This window comes from Serinus canaria, chromosome 1 (assembly GCF_022539315.1).
Source record: "Serinus canaria isolate serCan28SL12 chromosome 1, serCan2020, whole genome shotgun sequence".
Taxonomy (NCBI): Eukaryota; Metazoa; Chordata; class Aves; order Passeriformes; family Fringillidae; genus Serinus; species Serinus canaria.
The window spans coordinates 41,141,605-41,159,426 of NC_066313.1; the positions used below are offsets into that span (position 1 = coordinate 41,141,605).

The 17,822-nt window shown below is 39.5% G+C and overlaps 1 protein-coding gene across 1 annotated transcript in view; it reads right to left on the reverse strand.

Annotated features, from left to right (window-relative positions):
- Positions 1-469: 469 nt before the first annotated feature.
- Positions 470-17,822, reverse strand: part of GUCY1A2 (guanylate cyclase 1 soluble subunit alpha 2) — a 142,012-nt gene continuing 124,659 nt past the window's right edge. The window contains exon 8 of the mRNA XM_030234080.2: positions 470-9,890. Coding sequence (XP_030089940.1) covers positions 9,683-9,890 — 208 coding nt within the window. The 3' untranslated portion in view covers positions 470-9,682. The remainder of the gene's footprint in view (positions 9,891-17,822) is intronic.

Sequence of the window (17,822 nt, forward strand, 5' to 3'; positions counted from 1 at the left end):
GGGCATCACAACACAAGTGTGACTCAGGAGGGGTCAGATAGAAGCTTTAGGAGCTACGATCAGAGTGAGAGAACGTCCAGTCAGCACCTCACCCTCTGCTCTCCTTCCTTTCCCAAGTGAGTGCAGACACTGACCTACATACTGTTTCAAGAAAACAAAACAGAAAAAAAATCAGTGAGGAAAATTTATCATTTCAATGTTTAAATATATATATATATACACACTTCTGGGATAGATGGATTTATTAAGAACTGTTCCAAGAAGGAATCGAGCAGTAAACAACATGATAGTTTGGAGAGATGGCTCTTGGTGAATACTTTAGATAATACACTAGTGCTATCTTACAGCAAATATGAGGAGTTAGTAACAATCACAGATTCAGCTATAAGCTGAAAGGAATGTTCTTTTAAGTAGAATAAACCCCCTAAACAGACTTCTAAAATTTTATATATTAGTAATTTTACTGTCATATTTCTGGCTAAAGCCTGGCCCTTGCCCCAGTGTCTGTGTGTCCATATGCATTTGATCTATTTTTTACATCTTCTCATTCTTAACAGCAGTGGAATTTATCTCACCTGCAGCACAGCAGCTAATCTGAACCAGAGGTCACTGGGGAGGGAAGAGAAGAGAACAGCTAAGGCAGTGGCTTATCTCATCCCTAAGACTTTCTCCAGAACTGCTCCATCTTTGAAATGCCAGGATGTCTGCACTGACTGCAGAGGGAACTGACCTGACTAGCTCAGACCAGACATAAGTTTTAGATACCTAAATGCAGATCAGCTGAGTTCCACTCATATTTACAGCAACTCCCCAAATCCTTGGTTCTCTAGAGGACCCCAGTGCAACTTGGACACAGTGAGACTAAGAATAATAAGGAATATTCTAGCATCAAAGACATTAATGTCTGCAACTTAGAGAGGTCCTAATTTTCAGCAAGACAGTATAAATGTCATGTATTAGGATGGGAGTTTTGTCTAGAATGGGTTTTGTTGAGACTTCAGTAAAAGGCACAATGCTGTCCTGACAGTGAGCATATTTAAAGCTTGGCTTTGGGATGCTCTGTATCTCTTACTAAGCTCTAAACAACTGAGTTAAATTTTGGCCTTACCCACCATGGTCTGCATGACATTTCTGCTACTGGGTAAAATACCACATTCTTGGAAATTTACTGAAGACAACTCTTGGTTGAATGTGCATTTGAAAATTCCATATATTCCTGTTTCTGAAAGAAAGGGTGTCAACTGCAGATTATCTCACAGACTTTGTACCTTTTTATTATGATACAACAATATTCCAAGCTTTCTTTCTGTTTAGGTATTTCTAAACAATATTTACTTACAGAACAAAGCAGTCTCCATTTTTTTATAAAGTGCTAACATTTATCCCTATATACTTTTTAAAAGACATTCTTACTACCACCTCCAAATTTCCAGTTGGCAAAGTACCTCACTTGCCCTATTTCACATCGAGTGTGGCATTCAGTATTGAAACTCATGGAGGAATTATTATCCCTACCTCCAGGATTTAGACGTTCTAGATTCTCTTTTTCCCTCACAATTTTTCTCCATAAGTAGAGATTCAACTCTTACTTAAAATAAAAAACTCAAAAATCATGCATTTCTCATGCAATTCCACTAAAACTTTAAGGATTACAGACTCTAAAACTCAATCTTACACCCTCAGAGTTCATGACACTATGTGCAATATTTTCTTGCACTTTGTGTGAATAATTTCTGTGTCATCCAGCTTCCAAATAGATGAAAACTAACATCAGCACCATATCTATGTACAACTGCCCTCTCCTACACACAGACTTCACTTTCTTCAGATGCTTCTTATTTATACACTTGCAGGACCTACAAGAAGTTTCCTACAGTGTTTATACACTTAAACACTGACAAGCACATGGGACTTAATTTAGAGGGGGGATTTCTAACCCACATTTCCAAATCTTATTTAGGTATCTGGAACCTCAGGATCACTCAGCAAAGATTCAGCTTTCAGAAAGAGGTTGTGCTTAAGCAGAGAAAATGGGATTAAGAAGTATGACCCTTAATGTCAATTTAAAAATTACCTGCTTCTTCTTAGGAAATGCAAATAATTTGAACTGAGAAGCCATGCTTTTAAAGTACAGTTTCAGAATTATTTCAATCAACCAGAAGTGCCATAGAAACTTCTAAAATAAATATACCTGTCAGTACCTCCTTTCTCTTTTCCATATGTTCTGTTCTCTCATGCAATGGCTCACATCTAAAAAAATCTCTCCTTGATAGCTATTTATTCCTAAGCTTGTTCTTTTGCAGTAAGTTCAGAAACTCTGATATTGATTTAACAGTATGTTCCAATCACATTAGGGAAGGAAAAAAAATACCTCAGGGATGTACTGGTAATAAAAAAAATGCCAAAATGGATTAAACAGTATTTGCCCTCTGTGGGTATTAATCAGTTTAAGCATCTATTTACTGTTGTGTATAAAACAGAAATAATCCATTGTATATACCTGCCTGGTTTATTACTCCTATTTGTCATTCCTGGGTATATCTTACATCTATTACCCATGCTGTTGTTTCTAGAATCTGAGACCAGTCTTATTTAGTGGACAGTCTTTAAAATACTTTTTACATCCAAAACTCTTTTCTAATTCTGGTCCATAGTTCTGATTTTGCTCTTACGTATTTAAGTGACTAGCAACATATACTTTTAGAAAACTAAGAAAAAAACACCACCTCAAAAAATCATATGATTTCATTACATGCTCTTCTTCTCTGAGGAAGAGGATGGAAAGACAAACAGTACATGTCAGGGTGTTATTCTGCTATTTAATGTCCTGCTGAAAAGTGGTTTGTTAAGGTGATAGGTGTTGTACAGGAGCCTACACAGAAGAGATTAGCATGGCTTTATTTATTGCTTCAAGAGTAGTCATTAGAGAGTATTGCTAAGGAATAATTATCTAGAAAACAAGAAGCTCAGTGTGACACCTTCTGCTAATAGAAAGTTAATTTTGGTCCAGCAAATTCACAAAACCACAAAACGTGTGTTAATGATAGCCTGGCAGCCATCTCTCTGTTCTTTGGAATCTATTTTCTATGTGTTATTACCATCTAGACTACAGGATCAGGTTTATGAAGGCATTCTGGCACACAGTTCAGGTGAATGTGGCACACAGGTTTTGTATAACTGGGCTAGGGGCTCAAAGCTCAAAACCTTTCATAAATCACACTCCTAATGGCATCCCACTTGTCACTGGCAGTGCTGATACCACATGCAAAGGGTTCAGACCCTTGCAGGGTCTTCAGCCTAGGAGGGATCTGCAGAACCACAGTAGCCCATGTTTGCAGCAGTCACCATGGCTACAGGGGTAACACTTCACTTATCTTGGAATATGCTTATCTATCCCTCTGACACTTGGTTGGATTCAATTTATTCTGGCCAGTGCAAGATGCTGAAAAGCAGCACAACAGAAGATCAGAGACACCGCACTTGGGCTGAAAAGAATGTCACTCAGAGGGATCAGTCTCCCTTATCTTGGCCATCTAAAAAAACAGATGTCTAGTCTAGGTTTGCTGTCTGTGGTCACCGAGAAAGTTAAGCACACTCAAGGATTTAGGCAGCCTCATACTCTTTCTAAAGCAGAAAGGACAAGTGCCTGAAGTGCTTACCCCCTCCTGCAGTTTTCAAAAGAAATTTTGATTGTTGGAATGCCAAAGAGGGACAGACAGCAGAAGGCACTGCTGCAGCCAAGGTAAAAAGCATGTCCCTCTTGATTAATGTTAATTGCACTGCCTCCTTGCTAGCCAAGACACTTTTTTCTCTGAAATCCTCTCTTTTCTTTTTGTCCGAATTAAAACACGTTCAGCCTCAGTCTGCCTTTGGAAACTAAAATCCCCGGAGCAAACAGCTGGTTTAACATCTGCCTCCACTGATCCTTTTGTTAAGGCTGCCAACAAAGTTGCCACTTTGCATCACATGGTGTATTGGGCTCTCTAATGCGAACCCCAGCCCAGAGGGAAGCAGTCTGAGATGCCTCAAGCTGTTTTCAGAGGCCATTTCGTTGCTCTGGTGACACAGTGACACTAACCTGGACCACAGAGAACTGGAGGTCAACCTCTCTAAGCCACAGGAGCAAGTTAGCATCTGCAGAGGTGAATGATCTGTTGCCTGTGACTGAACTGCTGCATTCCTATCTCTCTTGCTTTCAAGCAGGATTAACAGCCAAGCCACAAAAGATCAATCATGCATATGAGGTTAAACACTTCACAGATTTTTGTTGTAAGCCTGCTCATGCATTGCAAATGAATAACGTCGTTAAGGAGTAACTCCTATCTGCACAGATAAATTTGGTGCTTGTGAAAACTAAAAAACATGCCACGGGCTGTTCATGCAATGACTTCATCCAAATCCACCAGTGGAAACTTGCACTGCAGTCTTTTCCCTCTCTGAGGATGTGAGTGCCTGCTGTGCCACCGTAGCAGTTTTGTCTTTGCTGCAAGAAGAGTAAGATCAGCCCTTTAACCCCAGTTATTCTTTAGATGTAAGCAGCTAATTAGAACAACAATAGGGATTATTCACGATGTCACATACAGCGAGCTAAGGGAAGGTAAGTGGAAATCTTTTGGAGAGCAGAACCCTGACAAAAGCAGGACATAGCATGCAAGATGATGGAATTGTTAACAGTAGCAGAAGCCGATCCACTCCTACTTGTTGAGTCTACTGCACACTCAGCATCTTCAATTCATCCATAGCCTCTCCTGTCACTGGCACCCTCAATCCTGTACAGCATTATGAATAATGTATTACCTCAAGGGAAAGGAACCAACTGTCTCTGAGTTTGACAAGCTTTTTTTAGCTTCTTGTTTTGTCGCTAATTTAAGCACGCTGCTATTTCCAATACTACACATGCACAATTTTGCAGAAGATCGCCAGAATCCAGAAAGGAAGCCAGGAGCTCTGAGACTGCATTAGGACAGGGAACTAGCTCTCCTCAGTGAGCTCTGTGCACTCAGCAGAGGTGAGGCAGTGCCCTCAGACTAGAAGAGGAAAACTCAGTAGGTGTCCCTGCTGCTGGATTACAGATTCCATGACAGGATTGTCTGCATGAAGCATGTGCATGTGACAGCTTGTGGCAGCTCAAGAATCAGAAAGTTGTCCAGCAATTCAGCTTACCCCAACAACCAGTGCAGGTCTCAGACTCATTTGCAATGCAACACAGCAGTTTTGGGTGCTATTTTTTTTCCATTAATTTTTAAATTGCCTGAGAGAAGGATGTATTCACAGCAAGAAATATACAATGTGAAACTGGTTATCAGAGTTTACATCTTAGTGCAGTGCTGATACTTTTAAATGCATGCAGCATGTCATGGTTTTGCTTGCTTCATACAGGAAAAAAATGGAAGATGGATGTTAAACATGCCCCATCCTGCTGTTGGGCTTGGTAGGGAACACTGTAAGAGGAGATAGCACTGTGAAATGGCATGTGCACACACATGAACTGCCATGGACTGCTAATGACTCAATCACAAGCATTTCTTCAAAACAGGCAATTCCCATACAAGATTTCCAAGTTTTAAGAGCTTTGGTTTTCTGTTTGCAGAGGCGTGTTTCCAGGCTTCAAAACAGACTCAGATCTGAAACTGAATGTGGGAATGAGCAGAGAAGCCAAAACCACAATCACAGCTAATGACTATTGGCTCTCTGGAATTAAAAATGAAACATCCTTTGGGATCCTGCAAGAAAACCACACTTTGAGTGTCCTGGCTTAGTAGCAATTCTCCCATGCAGAGGCTTTTGTCTTTGAATGGCAAATTTTACCAGAGGGATGCAGAACAAAATTTATCCACCACCCTAGCACTTCATCACTATTTCCTTTTTGCTCTCAGTTCATGATCTCTAGGAACTGCATCACAGAAAAGCCTGTGTGATGGGGAGCTTCAAACAGATGGAAAAATCTGACACAAGATCTGTAAAAAGCAGGGGAAATGGCTGTGGAGTCTCTTTACTTTGGCCTCCTGATTTTTGTACAAGAAACTGGTCCCAAGGAGATTGATGAACCCAGCTAGGGGGGTCCTCACATCACCTTCCCTGTGCCTTGTACATGCAATACAAAATAGATCTCCTCCCTCTCTCTTCAGAGAGGGTGGATTTGTTCTGCACAGAAACTCAAGACAGCAGATGTGGCTTGTTGCAGCTACGTGAAGAAAACACAAGAATGTAAATTCTTACCCAGAGGAACCAAAGATCATCTGTTTTACAGGAAGTAAAAAGTTGAAAGAAAATTCCAACTAGACTATATGATTTCTGTAACCATTTCAGCACCTCAAACCTCTTCACCTCATCATCTCAAGGTACAAAATTCTGAGAACATTTCTATTTATGAAGACAACACCAGGAAAATGAGAACCTTTTCCCTATCACTAAAAGTAAGTGTTGTTGGAGAAATGTCGAGCCTGACTACCACCTAATTGACATGACAACATCAATCTTGATAATAAGTTCCATTTAACTTTGTAAAGGTGTCCAACAAAATAAGCTTGCAACCTAACATGAAAGGCAGCAGATGCAACTACTAATTTAGAAAGTGCTGAGAATTTGTTTTACACTTTCCTCACACTGACACAGTAAAATGTCCCCAGAGAGCCCACACTTTTTTCATTAACATCCCTCACCATAACACAAATAACATAATACCCAGCAGTATCTATCTGCACTGCAGTTCTAGATATGTTCCCTTCACATAAGCTTATGAAAAACAAAGACTGCATATTTTTATACAATCAGTGTACTCTGATTTGGGGAGCTAGATTATTTATTTGCAAACATTATCAATGTATTCATGGTGATACCAATTTTCAGTTCTCATACAGATCTCTCTGGTTTTAAATCTCCTTATACATCAAAAAGTCTCTGAGACGATGAGGATGGTGATACAAACTGGTTTTGGTTGCTTCTCCCATTTGCCAGTAAAACTAGCATTTATCCATCATTCATTATGAAAATGTTTCCATTGATCAAGATCTGGTGCAGAATTAACTTAGACATTTCTTATTGGCAACTGTAAGAGACAAGATATTGAACTACAAGCTTTTGGTCTAAACTTCTAAATTTGTACTCTTCACATAGGACTGTGGGTGGTGACAAGAGAAAAAGGGCTTGGCCAGATAGATTGAGACTCTGACATCAGCAGCTACTGAACAATGAAGATGTGCCAGAGAAGTTAGACTTAAATCTAAATCTACTAATGGCTATTTGAAAAAAATTCACTCTAGGGAACTAAGTAATGCCATCAGAACTATGGATTTATTAGCTGGGAAGTGGAATTCCTCTTTCAGTGGTGAAACATGAACTTTGATCCATTTATGATTCTTACACATCTCACTGGTGTTCCCAGGGTAAAAAAATGCATGCTGCATCCTGTCTATGTGCAAACTAATGGCTGTAGGCTAAAGCTTCTCATCCTGTGCAGGAAATTCTCAGATCTGTAATTTGGATGGGAATTTCACAATCTCAAGCTTGAACAGATTTTTTTTTAGTAATTTTTCAGACAGGCCACAGAAGTCCATATGCTGTTTATCAAGGCAGATAGAAAATAACTCCTCTAATCTCAAGAATGCTCTAATACCAATGGAAGAAATCTTGAACATCAGTATCCCACTATAAAGTGAGGGGATTTGCATTAAAATAGGTTTCTGGGCTAATTCCCATGCACCTACCCTCCTCAGGCAAGGAAGAACTCACCCCTGCATGATAAGTGCAGACAACATCTGCCTGCTGAAGTTGGTAAAGGTTCAAGACAGTCCTTTCTCACCCAGAAAGGCTTCATGGAAAGGAATCCTGAAACATTCTCAGCACAGGCTAGCAGTGCCATGCTGGCTCTCAGGGGCTACTGGTCAAAGGGGAGAAACAGAGAACTGTCATTCCCTTCACAGAAAGAACCAGCTGGATAATCTTGAAATGTGGTGAAAGTTATTTTCCTATTTTCAAGAGGTGCCTCATGTTGTGACTACTAAATCCATAAGCAAATTAATTTCTGTTCTGAATTAGCAGAATGCAGAGTATCTCATGCCTCCTAGTTGCTGCTGAGTCTTATCTCTGATTGAAGTGATTAAAGGCCCACGTGAGCTAAGCCACTTTGAAATCATGGCACAGATTTTAACTAACAGTCTGCAAGCTCACAGCATCACCCATCCCAGCATGATCCAAAGGCAGCACACCCCCACAGGAAAACTGACCACCACTATTTGTGAAAAAGAAAACCTGAGAAATAAACAATGCCTGAAAATGTTCCAGATACGCATCTTGCTTGAACTGGATTAACTGAAAACAACAATACTCTATTACTTTTCAACAGCAAAGAATTGGCCCTTTTAAAATTTTTTGTTTGTTTATTTTTGTTTTGGGTTTTTTTTTTTTTTTTAATTGTCTTGGACTAACAAAAATCTTGAACTGCCATTTGCATTAAACCTGGAAAAGTACTGCCTTTCCCTTTTTGGTGCTTTTTTGATCCTAACTAGATAAAGCAGGGGACCTTCAGCCAATCCAACAATAGAGGAAGTTTCCAAATGAGCAATCATTATTAATAGAATTGATTTTCAACAATCAATCTGGACTAGGAGCACAAGTCCTATTAAAAAATGTGGAAAACAGCATCCAGAGAGCTTTCAGTGTCTGCTGGAATTCCTCAGAATAAGTTTGCACAAGACTAAATTTTTAGAGAAGTTCAGGGCTTTTACTGAAAACCAGTTTGGCCGATAATTTAGAGGGAAAACAAGTCCCATTGAAGAGAACTTTTCTGTTTGTCCACACATTGATCTTCTGCACTTTGTTTACACTGTCCTGGAAGGACTGGAGATACAAGACTGTAGGACAAATACTGAACGTTATTTTATATAAGAAGACAGTGCTCATCAAAAGCTTTAGCATAAAAACCAGATAAAGTGATTTATCAAAGTGGGGGTTTTATTCTGTAAATATTGATTTTTTTTTTGTTGCCAAAAAAGTCAAGAAATGCCTTCTTCCCACTTGTATAACAATAAGGTTTGATAGGTAGAATGTATGAAATATACAGTAACTTCTTCTGAAAAGCTATCTAAGCTCACTCAGCTTACAGTATGTGGAATGTAATTATCCAGAAAGTGAAATATGTATAAAAATAGGTAAAATTCCTACAATATTTGTATTGAGTCATAATTCCTCCTGCCAGGAAGGTTACAATAGCTCTACAGTATATGTATGAAATGCTTGTTCATAAAGTTAAAAAACATCATTACCTTACTGAAGAACACATTAAATACAGGAATGCATAATCAGAACTGACTCTCAATTCTGCTTAGCTGGTGCAAATCTACAGAGAACCATCATCCTTTCTGCACAAAACAAGACCAACCTCTAATTTGAGAGTTGGGGCTTTGTTTCGTTGTTTTGTTTGCCGTAGAGGGGCCAGACTGAAGTTTATGAAAGAAATTCCTCTGGAAGTGGAAGTACATTGTTTAATATTTTTTCCCTATCTCCACTTTGTTTACTGACAGCAGTTACCCACCTTTTAAAATGATTATTGCCTGACATTACATGGAGCTTTTTACTGCCTGCTCAGAAGAAGGCAGTGGAACACAAAGAACCTCCAACTCCCCTGTCATGACCCAGTTCTGGGCTTGTGCTTTTTGGACAAGTCTTTGATCTGCAGCAGGCCTCATAGGCTGGTCTCCCGGAGGAACATGGTGCCGATGTTGTAAGACACCTTTCTCACTCTGGCAGATGTGATGGAAGGTTTTGGCGGCTTCTGACCACTCCTGACCTCCAGGAAGTAACAGATCCCAGGAATTTCCTTTGGAAAGTTTTCTGGAAGCTCTTCACGGGAACGAGGGATAAAAATAAAATTTTCTTCCTTTTTCAAAAGCCTGGAGAAAAACAAAACACAGGGATATAAAACACTGTAAAACATGTTCCAGAAATGCCTCTTTGGAAGAGGTGGATCCGATGTGCAACCAAGTTAAAAATGTGTTTACACTATTATGTAGCATATACAGAAATTCTAAGTCAGGATCCTCAGCTGATCTATCTGAACTTATTATCATTAACTTCAAGGAGCTCTGTTGACTGAGATCTGCTGAAGGGATGGCTCGAAAAAACTTTCTCTGAAAATCAGTGTCAGCACTCAGAAAGTAATGTACCAGAAAGAGAACAAAATTCACAATAAAAGTTGTCCAGAACATATCATTTGGCTTTATTAAAACACTTTAGTCTGGTCAGTCTGGCAGAAATTAGCATTTCAGAGCAACGGCCACCACCAGGTTTCCCACTGGAAGGCTGGTATGAAGGTGGCAGTGCTTGGGAGCTCACCCAGGTCAAAGCAGGGAGGTCACTTTGTGCCCTTCTTATGCTCAGTAGTACTGATTTTCATAAATTGGGTTCAAATATAGCAAATCCAACTTCAACAGCAGAACCAAATCTGACACTATTCATCAACAGTACCCATGGGTTTAATCTAGGCTATTTGGTTGGGTCAGGAAGGGATCTAGGTTCCCTGGACCAACAAAGCCATCTCTTGGCATGCCCACTCAGACCCCACTACAATGCCTTCTGCCGTTTGCCACCTTAGAAATCTCTGTCTGGTTAGACCTGAAAATTTAGGGCATCTTTATCAAGTATCTTCTCCAGAACTAGCTGGACTTGTAAAATAAAGGAAGTAACTCTAGACATTTTCTTTTTGTTCCAAAGTAAATTAAGTTAGTTGTATTCAATCCTTTGCAGCATTAAAAAGAGCAGTTCTGAGACAATGGTAAATTCTGAGCACAGTTGGATATATAAAAGCCCCAACAGTGTTTATTCTTTCTCTCAATCAGTTTGAAGCTCAAAAACATAACTGGGAAGAATGTTATAAGTTTCCACGGAATTTTGTAATGGGTAGAATTTTTAATGCCTGTAAAGTTGATTTCTGGAAAGCAAATGAATGAATGAATCCTCTTGCCAGGAGAACTTTGCAGCAATATCAGTATATGCAATGACACTTCCTTTACAGAGTATTTTTCATTAGTTTTTCACGACACAAACTGTGTAAGCTCATTGACATATAAAGGCATTTTCTTTCCATCTTTTAAGTAATCACTTGGTGATAAATCCAACAAAGTTTGTGACTTTGCACTTCAGTGGAGAACTTTATTTAGCATGTGGTTTGAAGGTTCACATTGCCAATTTTATGATCAAAATACTGCAATCTTTTCTAAACTGCATGAATGTTTGTGGAGGCCTCTGCAGAGAAGCTTCTCTTTTAATCTCTGCAATGTTTGCAGTAAATATTTTGTGTGTCCAAACTACAGGCTTAATATCCTGAAATAATTCTTCACAGCTTCCCAAATTAGATTTCTGCACGTAACAGCTGAAATCTTAGAACTTTCTGAGCTAAATCTCTAAGTTTTCACTGTAGCCACTCTTCCCCACACCGACTCTTCACTATGGAGCATCCGGCCTTCCCAAAAATCAATGGTTTCCTCATCACAGTCTAACATCAGGTAATTTTAACGACAGTTACACAAATCCAAAACTGTAAAGTATATCTACAGTATTTGATTAAGGTCATGGCTGGCACTAAGATTAGTTGGTATTTTATACTATTTCCTCATAGGAAAAAAAAGTGCAAGATATTAATTACCCATCCTCTTTTTACTTGTTTTGTGATTCGTGACTTGGTTACAATTAAATGCTCCAGGATTGGTAGACCATTAGTCTTTTGAAGATTCCTCCACTGTTGTGGCTTGTGATAGACTCCACATCCCTACATTAGATGCACTGCTTGAATCAGCCTCTAACCCTCAGAAACTCCAGAAAGGTCCAGCTGACCTTCATTGGGATAACATTTCAGCTCTCAAGCAAGCACAGCAGGAAACCTTTGTTACAAAATGTTAATGGAGCTTACTTATGATTACATTCTATCCTACTTACTTTACACTTCTAAGGGTAAAAAAAAAAAAAAAAAAAAAAGGAAAAAAGAAAAAAAAAAGAAAAAAATTTCTGGGTCATAGATAAACACTATTAAGAAGATTTTCATAATGATGAAAATGACCACTTGTTACCTTACTCCTAAAGAACAGATTTTTTAAATTCCTTAAATAATATGTTGGTCCTGACACTTGGCATCCCAGTCTGAGAATGAGACCATAATTCAGAAATTGCCTCTGATTTCTTAGATCTTTTTGTGTATACTAAAGAAACAAGCTACCTGCAAATTCTCAGTGCATATCAGTGAAGATACTTTTCTGCAAAATCTTCCCTCTGACTTTTAGGCTACCTGTGATGTTAAAAAGAAATCAGCTGATGGCCATGGCCGTTTCTAAGTTTATTGAATTCCTTTTTATGGGTACACATAACCCCAAAAGATCCTTGTGCCAAGCAGGTTAATGAATAGTGCACATCCTTAGGGATCTATGCTGAGCTGCACCATGGTGGGCTGACCTTGGCTGGACACCAGGTGCTGACCAAGCCACTCTGTGCCATGCAATCCAATTTTTGCACTTCCTCTCTGGTTCAGGAGAAGATCCAGTGTAAAACCTTCTGCTCTGGAACATGTCCTGGATGCTGGCACCCAGTTCAGGTTGGTTGCCTCACCTCACAGACTGCTCTCAGATGCTCCTTTGTGAACAGGACAGGCTGCCAGTTGTAAAAGCCTGAAAGAACAATCTACCCTGAAAGAACAATCTTATCCTTCACCTTCGGGAAATTATGTTGCAGCTTTAACTGTATAAAAAATGTCCCCAGATTGTCCCACATTCAGAGAGCTTAAGCTGAAGTTACACAACCTCTGCAGTTCAGGAATATTCATATAAGAACTAGTCTGAAAATATCCCAAAGCATTTATCTTTGCTGGATTTTCTGAATCACTTCTGTGAATTTCCCTTCAGGGCACTATTGCAAAGGATATTTTTATAGTAGGTTTTTCACAGGTTCAAAATTCTGGGTTCCACTCAAGTAGTTGGATACACAATTAACAATTCAGAGCTCAAATTGTGAGGGTCAGGGTGCTCAGGCATTCCTGTAAATTGCCTGGAATTAGGTCTGCCTTCAGCTTGTCTTCTTCCATGATGTTTCAGGGGAGGAAGAATTTCCTAAACAGTGATTTGCAGTTGATTAACTTGACACCTTCTCCTCCTAACCTGAAATCTTCCAGAACTTTTAAAATTCTTGTTCTGTCCCTTCCTTGCTGGGAATGCTCTTGCTTTCAGACAAAAAGTGAGAGTATCTGAGAATTATCCTATTTTTTTTTTCTTTTCTACTAATTCATTTAAGAAAAAAATTCAGAAGGTCTGTGTGAATGAAAATTGGGATCATACTTAGGGGGAATCTTGAAGAAGCTTTTAAAAGCTGTAGCTCTTTCTTCACATAGTTGAAATGATACAGTAATTATATTTCAAACTATCTTGGCAGGAAACAGTCACATCTTCATCACAGTGTCTATATTCAGAAAACCATAAAATCACTGAATATGCTGAGTTGGAAGAGACCCATCAGACCCACCAATAATATCAAGTCCAATTCTGGCTCTGCACAGGAACATCCCCAAGGTTCACACCTCTTGTGAGAGGTGTGAACCTTGTTGTTCAAAAACCTCTTGTTGTTCAAACACCTCTTGAGCTCTGTCAAGCTGGTGCTGTGACCACCTCCCTGAGTAGCCTGTTCCAGTCCCCAACTACCAACTGGGTGTAGCACCTTTTCCTGATATCCAGCCTAAACCTCTCCCAACACAACTTTGTGCCTTTTTCTTGACTTCAGTCACCAGACTGAAGAGATCAGTGCCTGCCCCTCTGCTTCCTTCACGAGGAAGCTGCAGACTGCAAGGGGTGTCTCCTCTTCTCCAGGTAGAACAAACTAAGTGACCTCAGCCACTCCTCACACAGATTCCCCTCTAGACTCTTCACCCTCCTTTGGACACTCTCCCATAGTTCAATGTCTTTTTAATGTGGGGGCACCGAGAACTGCCCCCAGCACTGGAGGTGAGGCTGCCCCAGAGCAGAGCAGGACAATCCCCTCCCTTGCCCAGCTGGCCATGCTGTGCCTGATGCCCCCCAGGACAGGGTTGGCCCTCCTGGCTGCCAGGGCACTGCTGACTCACGTTCAACTTGCCAAAACCAGGACCCCCAGGACCTTTTGTGTGGCACTGCTCTCCAGCATCTCATTCCCTGGTCTGCACCCACAGGCAGGATTGCCTGGTCCCATGTGTGGAATCTGGCACCTGCCCTTACTAAACTTCATTTGGTTCTCATGGCCCAGCCCTCTAATTGAAGTAAGAAATGGTGATTGCTCATGTCTCCCATTTGAACTAACAGAGACTTGCTATTGCAGAATTATTTGTTACAAAGCCCTCTATACTGAGTGCATGTTGCCCATGATGATTCTTAACTCCCTCCATGCCCACAGTTTTCTCCTCCATCTCTCAGAGATGTCAGGCTTTTGTACTTTCCACTGGATTGCTGAATCAGAGCACAAAAGCACCCACTTAGAACTAAACTTCAATGTGAACTTTTCTTTAGGAAAATTGGTCTGTATAGACCAAAATTGAACAAAAGTTCTAAGAGAAATTAAATGCTCTACAACAAAGGAAACTGTGCACTGCACTCCTAAACATAGTATGCACCAGGTCAATCTTCCATAAATCCTGTCTATCACAGGGAGAGAAACAACAAAAGAAAAAGGTTCTTTCTGCCCTAACTCCAAAAGTACTGCAAAACCTTTAGTTGACCTTGTTTGCATCAGCCCATTAATTGGTATAATTAGGAACATCTAATTTTAATGGCTTTCCAAACAGGCTATGAGAAGCCTGTCTCCTGTTGGACTGCTGCTCTCTTCCTCTGTGGCAACAAGTGTTGCTTCCTTTACCAACTGGGCATCTTCTTGATAACATAAAACAGCTCATTTGTTTCCATATGAATGCAGACAATAAATTATTACAGCACTGACTAGAAATGTTGGAAGGCTGCTCTTAAAATACTCTGTATAAACATACGAATTTGCTATTGTAATGCTAAAAATCAGTGCACTTGGATCTAAACTTTAGCAGGTTTGAATTTCTCCCTCAGTTTCTGTGCATAAGGAGAATGGAAAAAAAAATCCTGACTACATTGTTACCTAAATAATTGCACATTGCATTTATTACTTTTTAAACATTGCATGCATCACTTTTTAAACTATGGAAGTTAGTGCACTGGTGTTCCTTCTTCATACAGGTCAACTGTGGAAAGGTTATGAAAGGGCCAGTCATGATTTTTAATGGAATATATTGCCTACCACGTGCAGCTCAGCATGGTGAGTGTCCATCTCTGACTTAAACACTTTTTTTCTCATCCACCTAAGCAAAAAGAATACTGGGTTTCTGCTCCCTGTTTGGCACATCAGTGCACAGGTTTGCTACTAAAAGGCCTCAGGCTTTGCACTGATGTAGCAGCGCTGGCCTCAGGACCCGCCTGGATTTTTGCAGGCTTGAGCTTTTTGTAGTTTTAACAGCTGTGTAGACAAGAGATGACTTTTTCCTAAAGATGCGTTAGCTTTAGATCAGCTCTGTGAAACTGTGGGCTAAGATACACTCTTAGCTACCCAACAGTGATCCAGCACAGCTCTCCTGTGCAGGGTGAACCTTGAACAAAAGCACAGAGTCACAGAGCCCAGCACAGACAGACACCAAAGGCCCAAGGACCACCATCACAAAACAAGGTGACCATGGGGGTGCAGCCTCACAGAAGCAGCAGACACTGGGAGCAGAAACCCAAGAAAAAACAGTGCATTTTGACTATGCTTCTCAAATTACACTAACAATAATTTTTCGTGCCCATGAATAAGTTGTGTTCCCAATCTGCCCAAAAGTAAATTGTCTGTCCACCAATACCTCTTGAAAACATACATGGTGAACTGACCAATATAAAAACAAACAGTTTTTTTTAAAGGATGCTGAGAAATAAAATCTGAAATACTCTGAAAAGGCTCTTGGGAGACCAAGCCCATTGGTTTGACCATAGGAGGCAGAAAATATAGATGTAGAGATAGCTATAACCTGTAGGAGAAATAATACATATAAATAGATATAACCTGTAGGAAAAAGAATTTGATAAAAGTAAAAATCAGTAAGGACTTTAAGAAAAGCCTAACTTTAATTTAAAATCACTGTAAAGAGGGAAGTATAGAAATACTTCTTAAATACATAAAACTTCTTTCATTCAACTTTCTGTGAAAGAATTATTAAAAACCTACATCGGTTTTAATCAATTTTAAAGGCTGAGAAGTAATTTATGCAGGTGAACACAATGACCTCACCCAGCTCAATAAAGAGGTACACCTGGGTTACCCTCTCTCCTAAATCAAGATAAAGATGTGGGATACAGGCTGTTCATCTTTGCCTAAGCTCAGGTCCCAGATTCATTGCCCAACATGTGACAATGGAAAAGTATCTGTACCCAGCCCTGAGTGCCAGAAGCACATTCTCCACGAGAGAAATGCAAGTTGTAAAAGACTAGAGGTATAAAGAGGAAAAAAAGAATTAATTCTTAAATAGGAGTTACTTGCCAAACAGGAACAACTATATTTACCTGCTTTTGATAACTTAGAAATCCCAAAGCATTACATTGCAACTACTAGGAAAACAAGATAAATGTGGGTACATTATATTAATATCTCATAAAAATCATTATTAAAGGCTGAAACAAAAAACTAAGAAGTATTTGATTTCTTTCCTGTGCTGAAGAGTCTCATAAATCTTACTGTGCTGCCTTTCTGACTGTGGAAAATAGGGTAATTCTATTCAATTCAGGATAATGCCGATGAATTAAATAAACTTCTATTCCTATTCTTTTCTGTCCATATGTTTTTACAGGGACCAGCCTGGAATGCTCAGCTTCCTCTCCAGTTTCCACATTTTTCACTGGAAGTTTTACCAATGCTATTCCAGTGATTTAATTTCACAAAGCTCAGAGATCCAAAACAAACAGGGATCTGTGATCCTTGTGTCCAAAGACCTGTCTCAGTCAAGAGAACAGGATATTTCAAACAGAAGTGATGTTTCAGATTCAAAAAATGCAAAGTCCACCTTTGTAAAAGTTGTTTCACACCTAGCAGAGCTCTGCCCAGGTAGGTGTAACTGGAGCAAGGCTGCCCCAGGCTCACTGCTGCTGCTAAGCAACAAACATCACACCTTGTACTTAGCATTTTAGACTCTGATTCTTACTTAGGCTGATTACAGGCTTGAAGGGAAGTGTCTGTAACCAAGAGTAGGTATTCTGAGGTGTGAATATTATTTGAATGCTGATGACACTTTAGGATACATAATCTTTACTGTAAAATGAAAGCTGGTAAGTATTGGACATGTTTCAAGGACCTGCATGCTTTATAAAACCTGTATCACAACTTCCACCAGGGGCCATCATGGTAGACACAAACAAGTGATGACAAATGCCAGTAGCTTCATATAATTGAAAATTCTGTTGTTTTCACACTGACTGCAAAATCATCTATTTTGAAAAACACTTCTTAGATAATAGAAGTATTAACAGCAGTATTAATAAAGTGCACAGCAGCCCAGTGTGATCAAATCGAAGCTTTTAACAGAATACGAAGTCAAATACAAATACATTTTCAGTTTGTGATGAATCACTTTATTTATACACAATAAATATATACTCATACAAATTATATTTAAGAAAAGTTATATATGGATGCATCAGATCACTACTTTTTGATTTGGACATCACCAAGATATTATGTTAAATCTCACAGATCACTATCAGAAACTCTGAATAGTTCTTTCCCTTTGAGTATTTTGTAATTGCAGTCTCTTCTGGACACTTTGTCTACAG